At 46.7% G+C, this 12,675-nt stretch overlaps 1 protein-coding gene across 1 annotated transcript in view; it reads left to right on the top strand.

Annotated features, from left to right (window-relative positions):
* Positions 1-12,675, top strand: part of ABLIM2 (actin binding LIM protein family member 2) — a 230,106-nt gene that overhangs the window by 198,411 nt on the left and 19,020 nt on the right. The window contains exons 19-20 of the mRNA XM_073574547.1: positions 10,504-10,511; positions 10,697-10,777. Coding sequence (XP_073430648.1) covers positions 10,504-10,511; positions 10,697-10,777 — 89 coding nt within the window. The remainder of the gene's footprint in view (positions 1-10,503; positions 10,512-10,696; positions 10,778-12,675) is intronic.

Below are 12,675 nucleotides of genomic sequence, written 5' to 3'. Positions count from 1 at the left end.
CGTTGTAACTGTTTTCCCTTCCCCCGTGTCTTGTCGTTTTAGTTACCAGCCTGCAGGTCGTGTCACACAGGACAGTTACACGTGCCGTGTCTTGTTGTCTTAGTTACCGGCCTGCTGGTCGTGTCACACAGGACGGGTTCACGTGACATTATCACCAGCCTAAACTTTTTGTTCTGCTGAGCCATGGACCCAATGCAGCCCTTTGCCCAAATGCTGCAGATCCTTACTGATGAGATTAGGGGGCTGCGCGGAGGGTTGGTGCGGCAGCTGCGGCTGTTGGGGGACTTTGGGGGCTTGGTTCAGGAACAGGCTCAGCCAGAACCCAAGATACCCCTCCCTGACAGGTTTTCTGGAGGGAGAGATCAATTCTTGGTATTTCAGCAAGCCTGTAAACTATACTTTAGGCTGCGCCCTCGTTCATCAGGGAGTGAAGAGCAATGGGTGGGAATCATTATGTCCCTTCTTAAGGGGGATCCCCAATCCTGGGCCTTCTCCCTGCCGGACGATTCACCATCATTTGAGTCCGTGGGCGAGTTTTTTTGAGGCTTTGGAGCTAGTGTATGGGGATCTTGAAGGCGTCACCCTGGCGGAATCCTGACTCCGTAGGTGTAAATGGGGAGCCCGGGTTGCTGAGGAGTACTGCTCAGAGTTTAGGAGGTGGGCCACTAACACTCAGTGGAATGACCCTGCACTTAGGAGTCAATTAGTGCAGGGTCTGTCTCCAAAGTTGCAGGATACTCTGGTGCAGTACGCCGCCCCCAGGTCACTGGAGGCCGCCATGTCCCTTGCAATCCAGGTGGATAGACGCCATAGGGAGAGACATACACAAAATGTGCCCCCTGTAGTCCTCGCTAGGGAGGAGGACCCACCAGTGCGGATGGAGGAACCCAAGCAGCCCGGTGTTGTTGGTACAAAAAAAGGGTTGTCTGCGGTTCGCCGTGGTGGGGGGGTATGCTTTTCCTGTGGGAAGCCGGGCCATTTCATGGGAGCCTGCCCAGTGCGTGCCAAGTCTCCAGGCGAACCTATGCAAGTAGGAGGTGCTAGTGTGTGTTCAGGCCTGCCTACGGTTCACGGAGTGGTGTCGGCATGTTTTTACTGTGGGCAGACTGGTCATGTCCTTAAGGTTTGCCCATTGCGTGCCAAATTATCTGTGTCGTCTCAGAAGCCGCCTTCCCCTGGTCATTTGGAGGGAGATGACCAGGGAGTGTATATTTCCTCCATTTTGCCCTCCCAAGGTACTATGTCAGCAGAGGTGTTGGCTGGCGCGGTACCGAAGGTGATACCCGTGCTTGTGGACAGCGGAGCAGGAGTCAGTCTGGTGGATGCTCGCTTTGTCCAGACTCATGGCCTGAGGTGTAGGACGCTACCCCAACCTATAAGCGTCCAGGCCATAAACTCTGTTCCACTGAGCCAGAGGAGCTTGACCCAAGTCGTAGAAAATATCCATCTACGTATAGGACATCATGAGGAGTCCTTGTCATGATAGGTCTTGGAGGGAATGCCAGTACCTATCGTTTTAGGCCTCCCTTGGCTGAAAAAACACAACCCGGTAATAGATTGGGGGGCGAGGGAAGTGATCAGCTGGGGGCAGTCGTATGAGGGCTGCTGCCTAGGGACTACTGTCTCTGCCATCTCTCTTCAATCGACCCCTTCCTCTCCAGTGAGAGCAGCAGGTATGCTGCAGGAGAGTAGCGGCAAGTCTCAACCCTCGCCATTAGCCAACCCTGGGAGGCGCAGACCTCGTGGTGGAAGGGGTTGGAGGGTGGTGTACCCCTTGGTGAATTGCGGGGGTGTGAGTGTGGTGACACAGGGGCACGCCTCTGTTGTCAATCCCAGAAAGTGTTCACCGAATTGTGACAAACGAATGTGTGGCAATAAACGTTCAGGTCCGGACCTGTGTGTGAACGAGCATGTATGGGTGGCCACGAAAAAACATCCAGTGGAAGTGTGTTGCGGAGTCTTACCAGCTCGAGTTAACCCCAAACATACACATACTCAACTCGTTCCCCAGGTCGGCGCTTCGGAGATGTGTGGTGCCTCCAGAACATACATTGCCAATACCAGCAGTGCTCGTTTGTCATAAACCTGAAGTGCAGGTAGTTGCTGGGGTGAACTCTGGACCTGGGCGTCCCCGCTGTAGGTGGTTCCCTGATGAGGAGCGGTCTTGAGGGTCCAGAGGCCCCTCATTAAGGGGAGAGTACTGTCATGATCCATGCTGGATCATGACAGATAAAATGCACTAGTAACCTTTTTTTTTTCCTTAAGCTGTGGTGCTTAAAGATAGTTTTGCCCCCGGTGGCCATTAGGGTCATTGCACTGTGGTGGTTCCAGTTCTAGTTTTGCCCCCGGTGGCCGTTAGGATCATTGCACTCTGGTTTCTTTAGTTTAGTGCATGTGATTATAAAGCAGGTGTGACTGCTCTGGCTCTGTTTTAAAAGAGTGTCAAGTGTTGCAATCACGGTTGGTGAGATTGCTCATTTCCAACCTTGACTGTTGAAGGAAAGAGACAGCGAGTTCCTGGCAGCTCTGACAGAGCTTGGTGGCAGCTATTCAGGAGGAAATCTGCATTCTGGTGGTGGACTCTGTTGCTGGGAGCAAGAGCAACAGAGCATAGCTATAATAATAATAATAATAAATTTTATTTTTATAGCGCCGACATATTCCGCAGCACTTTACATTTCAGAGGGGATTTGTATAGACAATAGACATTACAGCATAACAATAATCACATACAGTAGATTATAACAAATACCAAGAGGAAAGAGGGCCCTGCTCGCAAGCTTACAGTCTATGAGGAAAGAGGGAGACACGAAAGGTGGGTGGTAACAGTTACCCTGATTGTATGGACCAGTCATAATGTTAAGTGTGTAACAGTACAGACACAGAGGGCTAATGGAGGCATAAAGCATGTGGGAACATGATGCGGGGAACCTGGTTATGGTAAAACTTTTGGCTCTGCCACACAGGGATAGATTAGGTTAATGTGTTGGGGTGGTAGGCCAGTCTGAATAAATGCGTTTTCAGGACACGCTTAAAATTGTGGGGATTGGGGACTAATCATATTGACCTGGGAAGTGCATTCCAAAGAATTGGCGTGGCACGTGTAAAGTCTTGGAGACGGTAGTGGGAGGTTCTGACTATTGAGGATGCTAATCTCAGGTCATCAGCAGAACGGAGGGCGCGGGTAGGGTGGTATACTGAAACAAGGGAGGAGATGTAGGGTGGTGCTGAGCCATGGAGGGCTTTGTGAGTGAGGGTAATAAGTTTATACTGAATTCTGGAGTGGATGGGTAGCCAGTGTAATGACTGGCACAAGGTAGAGGCATCGGTGTAACGATTGGTGAGGAATATGATCCTGGCTGCAGCATTCAAGACAGATTGGAGGGGGGAGAGTTTGGTAAGAGGGAGACCGATTAGAAGAGAGTTACAATAGTCGAGACGAGAATGAATAAGAGAAACAGTAAGAGTTTTTGCAGAGTCAAAGGTAAGAAAAGGTCGAATTCTAGAAATGTTTTTGAGGTGCAGATGACAAGAGCGAGCCAGTGATCGAATGTGGGGGGCAAAGGAAAGCTCGGAATCAAGTATGACCCCAAGACAGCGGGCCTGTTGCTGGGGAGTAATAGTGGAACCACACACAGAAATGGCAATGTCGGGTATAGGTACATTAGTAGAGGGAGGAAACACCAGGAGTTCAGTCTTTGACAGGTTCAGTTTCAGATATAGTGAGGACATGATATTAGACACAGCGTTTAGACAATCGCCGGTGTTTTCTAGAAAGGCTGGCGTGATGTCAGGAGAAGAAGCGTATAATTGGGTGTCATCAGCATAGAGATGGTACTGGAAATCAAATCTACTGATTGTTTGACCAATAGGGGCAGTGTACAAGGAGAAGAGGAGGGGACCTAGAACCGATCCTTGGGGGACCCCAACAGTAAGGGGAAGATGAGAGGAGGAGGAACTGGCAAAAGATACAGTAAAGGAGCGGTCGGAGAGATAGGAGGAGAACCAGGAGAGAACGGTATCCTTGAGGCCAATGGAACGGAGCATAGTGAGGAGGAGCTGATGATCCACAGTGTCGAATGCTGCAGAGAGATCCAAGAGAGTTAGCATGGAGTAGTGACCATTTGATTTAGCTGTTAGCAGATCATTAGAGACTTTAGTGAGGGCAGTTTCAGTGGAGTGTAAAGAGCGGAAACCGGATTGGAGAGGGTCGAGAAGAGAGTTTTCTGAGAGATAGCGGATAAGACGGGAGTGGACCAGGCGTTCCAGGAGTTTAGAGATGAAGGGAAGATTAGAGACAGGTCTATAGTTAGCGGCACAGTTTTGGTCGAGGGATGGTTTTTTAAGTAGTGGATGTATGATGGCATGCTTAAATGAGAAGGGAAAAATACCAGAAGAGAGAGAGAGGTTAAATATTTTAGTTAGGTGAGGGGTGACAGCAGGGGAAAGGGACTGAAGGAGCTGTGACGGAAATGGGTCACTGGTGCAAGTAGTTGGGCGAGAAGATGCAAGGAGCCTGCTTACTTCTTCTTCTGTGACTGGTTCAAAATCAGAGAGTGAGTTCGATGCAGTGGGGGAGGGAGGACAGTGCATGGTATGAGGTGATTGGGAGATAATTTCCTGTCGGATCTGGTCAATTTTTTCTTTGAAGTAATTGGCCAGATCGTCAGCTCGGAGCTCCGTGGTTGGGGCCTGTACTCTTGGATTGAGTAGAGAATGAAAAGTGTCAAAGAGACGTTTCGGGTTATTGGACAGTGAGGTGATGAGGGTGTTGAAATAGGTTTGTTTGGAGAGGTGAAGGGCAGTGTTGTATGTTCTAAGCATAAACTTAAAATGGATGAAATCTTCGGGTAGATTGGATTTTCTCCACAGACGTTCGGCGCACCTGGAGCACCGCTGCAGGAAACGTGTTTGCACCGTGTGCCAGGGTTGTCGCCGTCTGCGTTGTGGTGTTCTATTTATAGGGGGTGCAAATATATCCAGGGCACTTTGAAGTGTTTCATTGTAATGCTTCAATGCAGAATCAGGACAGGAGAGGGAGGAGATAGGGGCCAATGAAGACTGCAAGTTCTTCATAAGTTTCTGGGTGTTAATGGCCTGTATGTTTCTATAAGTATGGACAGTGGGGGTGACCTGAGCAGCATGGCAGTTCTTGATAGAGAATGAAAGAAGATTGTGGTCAGAGAGCGGGAGAGGGGAGTTTGCAAAATCATCCACTGCACAAAGCCGAGAGAAGACCAAGTCGAGGGAGTTTCCGTCTTCATGCGTTGGAGAATTAGTAAGCTGCGAAAGGCCAAATGAGGAGGTTAGAGATAAAAGGTGAGTAGCAGATGGTGAGAGGGGAAGAGCAATGGGGATGTTGAAATCACCCATGATGAGGGTAGGGATGTCACAGGAGAGAAAATGTGGAAGCCAAGTGGCAAAATGATCCAGGAACTGATGGGAGGGGCCGGGAGGACGATACACCACCGCCACTCGCATGGAGAAGGGGGTGTAGAGTCTGACGGCATGGACCTCAAAAGAAGGGAAGACAAGTGAGGGTACTTGAGGGATAACCTGAAAGGTACATTTTGGTGATAGGAGCAGACCAACGCCTCCACCAGCTCTATTGTCTGATCTTGGGGTATGAGAGAAGTGAAGCCCCCCGTATGAAAGAGCAGCAGCAGCGGTAGTGTCTGACTGCTGGATCCAGGTTTCAGTAAGAGCCAGGAGGTTAAGAGAATTAGAAAGGAAAAAGTCATGAATGAAGGAGAGTTTGTTACACACTGAGCGAGAATTCCAAAGTGCACAATTAAGAGAGACAGATGGCATGCAGGGAATATTAATAAGATTAGAGGGGTTTCTGAGTGTAGCAGTCGGGAGGTTTGACTTTCTATAACATGGGGGACCAGGGTTGGGAGCAATGTCTCCTGCGACTAGGAGAAGGAGGATAGAAAGAGTGAGCAGATGGATAAGTGATTTGTGAGAGCGTCTCTGATATTGAATGGTGGGACTGACTGGATCTGTGCAGTTTAACAACGTGAAAAGAGCATGAGTGCTATACATAGGAGAGGAAAGAAGCGAGGGGCCAATGTGGATGGAGTGTAGAGAGTTAATGCCAGGGCGGTGGATGTGTGTAAATGCAGCGGCCAGGATTAAAATTACACAAATGCATATGGTATATATTTGTTGTACTCCAAATGTACAGGGAGTAGATGTATATAAATAGCTAAGTGGTGTTTCCCTGTCTGTATTTTTTCCTGGTGTGTATTAGTACAGCGGTGGGGCCAGTGCCTGCACCACCCAGCTCCCCAGCAAGGGATAGTTGTAGGGTGTGCTAGGGTGACAGGTTCCGGCTCGGCGACAGGTGAGGAACCTGTATAGGGAATGATAGGAGTGTGAGGGACACTGACTCAGGGGAGTGCAGAAGGTCTCCACGTTCCCGTTCCCTATCGCAGGGCCCACCATTGTAACTGTTTTCCCTTCCCCCCTTTTCGTTTTAGTTACCGGCCTGCGGGTTGTGTCACACAGGACAGTTACACATGCCGTGTCTTGTTGTCTTAGTTACCGGCCTGCTGGTCGTGTCACACAGGACGGGTCCACGTGACAAGTGCACTCTCTAATCTATATGCAGTCAGCTGCAAGAAAGCGCTAGTACGTAGATCATTGCCTTGCCCCGACCTCTATGGACCAGGTAGCATTTGCGTCATGCTTGTATTAAATGTACACCAATGCCTGTCTTCAGGATGGCTGTGTGATATACAACATAGAGCCAGACCTGCTACTACAGGCGATAACAAAGAAGCAGCAGTTGTATTATTATATAACTAACCAGATAATTTTCAGTTTTGCAAAGCTAATTACTTTAAGAATAATTGAACTTTTATTTTTTTAAATTTTGTTATCATCCACGAGTTACAAAGTTAAGACTTCTTGTAGTGCACTTCATAGCCATATTTTCCCTCCTTCTTTTCCACATGCCATGCTGCAGTGCTGTTTCCTAAGGTTAAATCATAGTCCTTTAGAAGCTGCTTTTAAGTGCTGCTAAACCCAGATCCATACTATGCGTCCAAAGAAAATCAGTGTGGGAAATTACCCTGAGTGCAGAGAAGTTTAGAAAACTGGGAATTACCCAGTTAGATAGGAGAACTATACCCACTTTCAAGTCAAATCTAGTAGAGCAAAGAATGGGATAAAAAAAATAACTTTTAATAATAAGATTAAAATGTTCAAATATCAAAGTGCAAAGTAATAGTATGAATATAATAGAAACAAGCAGCATGAATTGTTAGTAGTAATGAGGGAACGTGCTGGGATAAGGTGTTATCTGAGCATGCTCGTGTGCTAACAGAGTGTCTTCGGCGTTTTTGAAAAATGTGTTTGAGACCCCGCGGCTGCATGTCTCGCACCTGTTTGGCAGCAGCAACACATTCAGGGACTGCTTAACAATAGTATAAATATAATAAAAAGAAGCACCATGAATTGCTAGGTATCTATTACCCGCCTTACCTGAAAAGGTATGTATATCAACCTCATCTAGATACCAAAACAAAGACAATGTGAAAGGAACCTCTACTCAGACCATTGACTGAAGTAGATTTGTGGGCACATGGCCTTTTCTGATAAAATGGGTGAGAACGTTCCTTTTAGTTACTATTGATAGCTCTGTATTCTCACTCATGGTCTCTGGTTTAAAACTGATATAAGGTGTTTGTGTGTATGGAAATCGTAAGTGTAACTACCACAAACGCGATTTGAATATCATTCCGTATATTCTTCTCTAATTGAGATTTGTGAAGCTAGGTTAAAATCACTCAGAATTACCCTAATGACTATTGTTTGGTCTAAAGTAGATGTATATCTGTGTTAAAGCTGAGACCACCACAGATGCACACAAAAATGCAGTTTTTAATTGAAGGTCTTTATTAAGGGGAAAAGGAAAAACAAACCTACAGGGCCCAGTGTAAAAAATTGATTGCCCTACGCCTTTAAAACATAAAATAACTGTGGTTTATCACATCTTTGGAAAGCTGAGCTCAAATTCCCTTGCCACACCCAGGCCTGATTACTGCCACACCACTTCTCAATCAAAAAATCACTTAAATAGAACCTGCCTGACAAAGTGAAGTAGACCAAAAGATCTTCAATAGCTAGACATCATGCCGTGACACAAAGAAATTCTGTAACAAATGAGAAACAAAGTAATTGAGATCTATGAGTCTGGAAAAGGTTATAAAGCCATTTCTCAAGCTTTGGGACTCCAGCAAACCACAGTGAAAGCCTTTATCCACAACAGTGAAAGCCTTTATCCACAAATGTCAAAAACATGGTGGTGAACCTTTCCAGGAGTGGTCGGCTGACCAAAATTACCCCAAGGGCGCAGTGATGACTCATCCAAGAAGTCACAAAAGCCCCACAACAACATCCAAAGAACGGCAGGCCTCTCTTGCCTCAGTTACTCCGCCATAAGAGGGACTGTGTAAAAATGACCTGTATGGCAGAGTTTTAAGACGAAAACCACTGCTGAACAATTAGAACATAACGGCTCTTCTCAGTTTTGACAGACAATATCTTGATGATCCCCAAGACTTTTGGGAGATTACTTTGTGGACTGACGAGACAAAAGTTGAACTTTTTGGAAGGTGTATGCCCCATGACATCTGGCATGGAAGTAACACAGCATTTCAGAAAAGTAATATCATACCAACAGTAAAATATGGTGGTGGTAGTGGGATGGTTTGGGGCTGTTTTGCTGCTTCAGGACCTGGAAGAGTAGCTATAGTAAATAGAACCATGAATTCTGCTGCCTACCAAAAAATTTTGAAGGACAAAGTCCAGCCATCTGTTCGTGACCTCAAGCTGAAGCGTACATGGGTTATGCAGCAGGACAATGATCAAAAACACACGACAAAGTCCACCTCTGAATGGCTTATGGAGTGGCTTAGTCAAAGTCCTTACCTTAATCCGATTTGAGATGTTGTGGCATGACCTTAAAAAGGCATCTCATGCTCGGAAACCCTCCAGTGTGGCTGAAATACAATTCTGCAAAGATGAGTGAGCCAAAATTCCTCAAGAGTGTTGTAAAAGACTCATTGCCAGTTATTATAAATGCTCGAATTGCACTTGGTGCTGCTAAGGGTGGCCCAACCAGTTATTAGGTTTAGGAGGCAATCACGTTTTCACACAGAACCCTGTAGGTTTGGATTTCTTTTTCCATTAATAATAAAGACCTTCATTTATTAACTGCATTTGGCGTTTACTTTTGTTATCTTTGTCTAATATTTAAATTTGTTTGGTGATCTGAAACATTAAAGTGAGACAAGCATGCAAAATAATAGAAAATCAGAAAGGGAGCAAACACTTTTTCACACAACTATATTGTTGTTCTAGATATGTGGCTTATTTCTCTTCCCTATACATAACTAGAGAGCAATCAATTTGCCCGAAGGTAAACCCCCCCACTTTTTTGGGTACCTAAATGATAACTAGCAATTCATGCTGCTTGTTTCTGTTATATTTATACTGTTCACTTTGCACTTTGAGATTATGAAAATTTTAAACTAATTATTAAAAGTTATTTTTAATCTCATTGTTTGTTATACTTGGAAGGGGAATTACCCTACTTTGATTGTTTGTAAATACAGTCAATAAGGATCTGACCTGAGCAGCAGTTGAAAGCAACTTCTAAAGAAATATGAACTGATCATGTGAAATGGTTATTTTTTAATCCCATTCTTTGCTATATTAGAAAGGGGAATTACACTACTTTGATTGTTTGTAAACACAGTAGAATAAGGTTATTGGCTGAGCCGCAGTTGAAAGCAATGTCTAAAGAAATATGAATTGATCATGTGTAACAGCACAGCAACATGATGTATGGGAGAGAAGGTAGCAAAGTAAGGTAGTGGCGTATATTGTGAAAATTCATAACTTTGCATTGCTTGGATGTAGAGTTGTATCAAATCGATTTGCAGGACCAGATCCATCAGCCATGTCTGTAATCTGTGCCCACTGGACAGGAGCTCTCAAACTGCCTCCTACCTCCCGGCATCGCCATGCCTTCTTTTAATTAGCCAGCTTAGCATGACATTATTGTTGCTGTGTGATGTACACGTCACATTGTGCCAGGCCAGCTAATCTAAAGAAGAGCCGCGGATGGCGTCAGGTAGGAGGAGGCGATCCCCAGAGTGCCACAGATTACTGATGTAGTCAATGGATTGACTCCTACAAGTCGATTCTTACCAACTCAACCTGGAGGATAACTAACTAAAATAAAAAGTTGCGTGTTTTTGGAGTTGTTAGTCAGGCTGTGCTTGCCAACCAGTCTCTACAAAGTTATTCATGTGCCAGCTCAAAGCCAAATTGGCACTACGTCACGGGACGACGAGGGTTTACAATCTTTTATTGCATTATTACGGTAATCAGATTTTTTAAAACTCACATCATCTGCAATTAATTTTGTCCATCATTATCACCATTTATATGAATGACGCTAATAAATTTCATGTTTTTTTTTGTCCACAGAGTACAAGGTAAGGGGCGTGAGTCCAGAGCAAAGATACACCACCTCCCCCGCACAAGGTTACACTGTCTGTGTCTGTTTTATGACCTTACCATTGTATGGGAAATTATGGATTCCAGTACAGACCCCACTTCTTGTCTCCTGAAGGCCTGGATGACACATATCTGAGCTCTATACCATGCTTCTCTATCCTAGATTTATCCCTATGAAATGCTGATTGTAACAAACCAACTGCGGGTGAAGCTTCCCAAAGAGGTAGACCGGACCAGACTGGAGGTAAATCAGCTCCTTGTGATCATGTTTAAGGTGTCTGTGACTCTTTAATTGTGTATCATGTAGGGTTTTTTCCAGCAACAGCGCCACTTTCAATCATGGGCACTGCCTGGTACTGCAGCTTATCCACATTAGCTTTTCCTAATTGTGTAAATATATGTCGTAAGCACAGGTTGCGACCTGCTGAATGACTATAGTTATATAAGTTGTAAAGCTCGACTGATCAGACCCCTTCTATATTTTCGTCAACTGGTGATTAGTAGGTTACCTCTGCTGGTCACATATGTAATAAATCATAGTCTATCATTCAACTGACTGGGCAATCATGCAATTCCTGTAGATGCCAAGTCGAACAGATTGGGAACTGCTCTTTGCAGTGGCTTTCTGATAAGGCCAGGATCACAATACCATGTGTGATGTGAGAAACTCGCACGGGTCTCTTGCATCAACACCTGGCATTACCACCAGCACTCAGGAACGGAGCTGCTGCTGCATAGAAATAAAGTACATGCAGCCACAGCTCCTGTCCTGACGGCAGTGCCGGGTGTTGATGCGAGAGACTCGTGCGAGTTTCTCACATCACACATGGTAGTGTGGTCCCGGCCTTAAACTAACATTGGGGAGACCCAATGTTAGGCGTCGGATTTCAGTCGCTGCACAGCGAGAATCCCGAGCCTTACTTCCGGTGGTCTCCCATTCCTCTCCAGCCGCAGAGGAGCTTGCTCAGCAAACTCGTCAGTCCCGGTGCTCTGCCCAGACCAGCTCCGTGGGTTTGCTTGCTGCTGCCACCTCTGGCACAGCTATGGCAATACATGCTGCTCAGCAGAGAGATTCTCCAGGGACTATGTCCTCATGTCGGGCCACTGAGCATGCCCCTGGTGTAATCTCCCATTGGAGATCGAAGGTCACGTGCTCAGGTCCTGCTCGTGTTCGGATTGGCCCATCCGAGAAGCCAGGAAGGTCCCGGACGCTCGCGGCTATAAAAGGTTTGCATGGCCGCTCGGCCATGCGCTAGGATAGCCAGTATTTTCTGACTATAAGGAGTGAGTGATGGAAGCACGTATGAATGTCTCTGGTGACTGACTCATTATGAAACCCCTACCCTTGGTACGAATGTGTTGTGCAGCCTAGCCTGCTAGTGCCCAGGCTTAGGCGTAGGTAGGACAGAGTTGAGTCAGATATTAGTCACTAGCAGTGACTCGGCATGCCTCAGAGCAAGGGCTCCGCACTCCTTAGCCAACGTCTATAGCGGCGTTCATGGCAGCGACACTGCGCGCTCAGTGGCCTAGGAGGACTCTGACCCCGTGCCTTGGGGTGGAGTTCTGTGGCTGTTTGCTGTGCTCTCTGTGGCCAGGCTCTGTGAGCTAAACAGGCTCTGGCATTCACTCTCAAGCGGCTGTGCGGTTCTGTGAAGTAACAGAATCCGCTCCTGTTCACACTGGGTGACATAACCCACGTGTGACTGTTTTCACGCCGCTCTTCCCTTCCGCCATTACCTAACAGCAGTGTACCACCTCTGCATGGTGGACCCCGGGCTGCGAACGCACTCTCTACTATTTTATAATCTGGTGCGTTCCGCCAGCCCTAACACCCTGCATGATGAAATATGTCTTAATCGGGCAGGTATAACACTTGCCGGTGCCCCTGCAAGATTCCCCTTCCCCCTCCATGCAGGGACGACAGCACACTCACCGCCGCGGCCACGCTGTCACCTCCCCATTGTCCAGCACATCTCCCTTCTCCCTACACAGTGATTTCCAGAGGTGCACATAGTGCGCACATGCGCTCCCTTGCTCTTAAAGGGCTAGCGCGCTCACCTGCTGAGATGCCCCCAGCTGATAGCTTGGAGACATCTTTCATAAAAGGCACCCTTTCCAATAGAGAGGTGCCTAACCAATGTG

This window comes from Dendrobates tinctorius, unplaced genomic scaffold, assembly GCF_039654945.1.
Source record: "Dendrobates tinctorius isolate UK_male_01 unplaced genomic scaffold, ASM3965494v1 ptg000039l, whole genome shotgun sequence".
NCBI lineage: Eukaryota > Metazoa > Chordata > Amphibia > Anura > Dendrobatidae > Dendrobates > Dendrobates tinctorius.
This window is presented reverse-complemented; position numbering and strand designations above follow the sequence as displayed.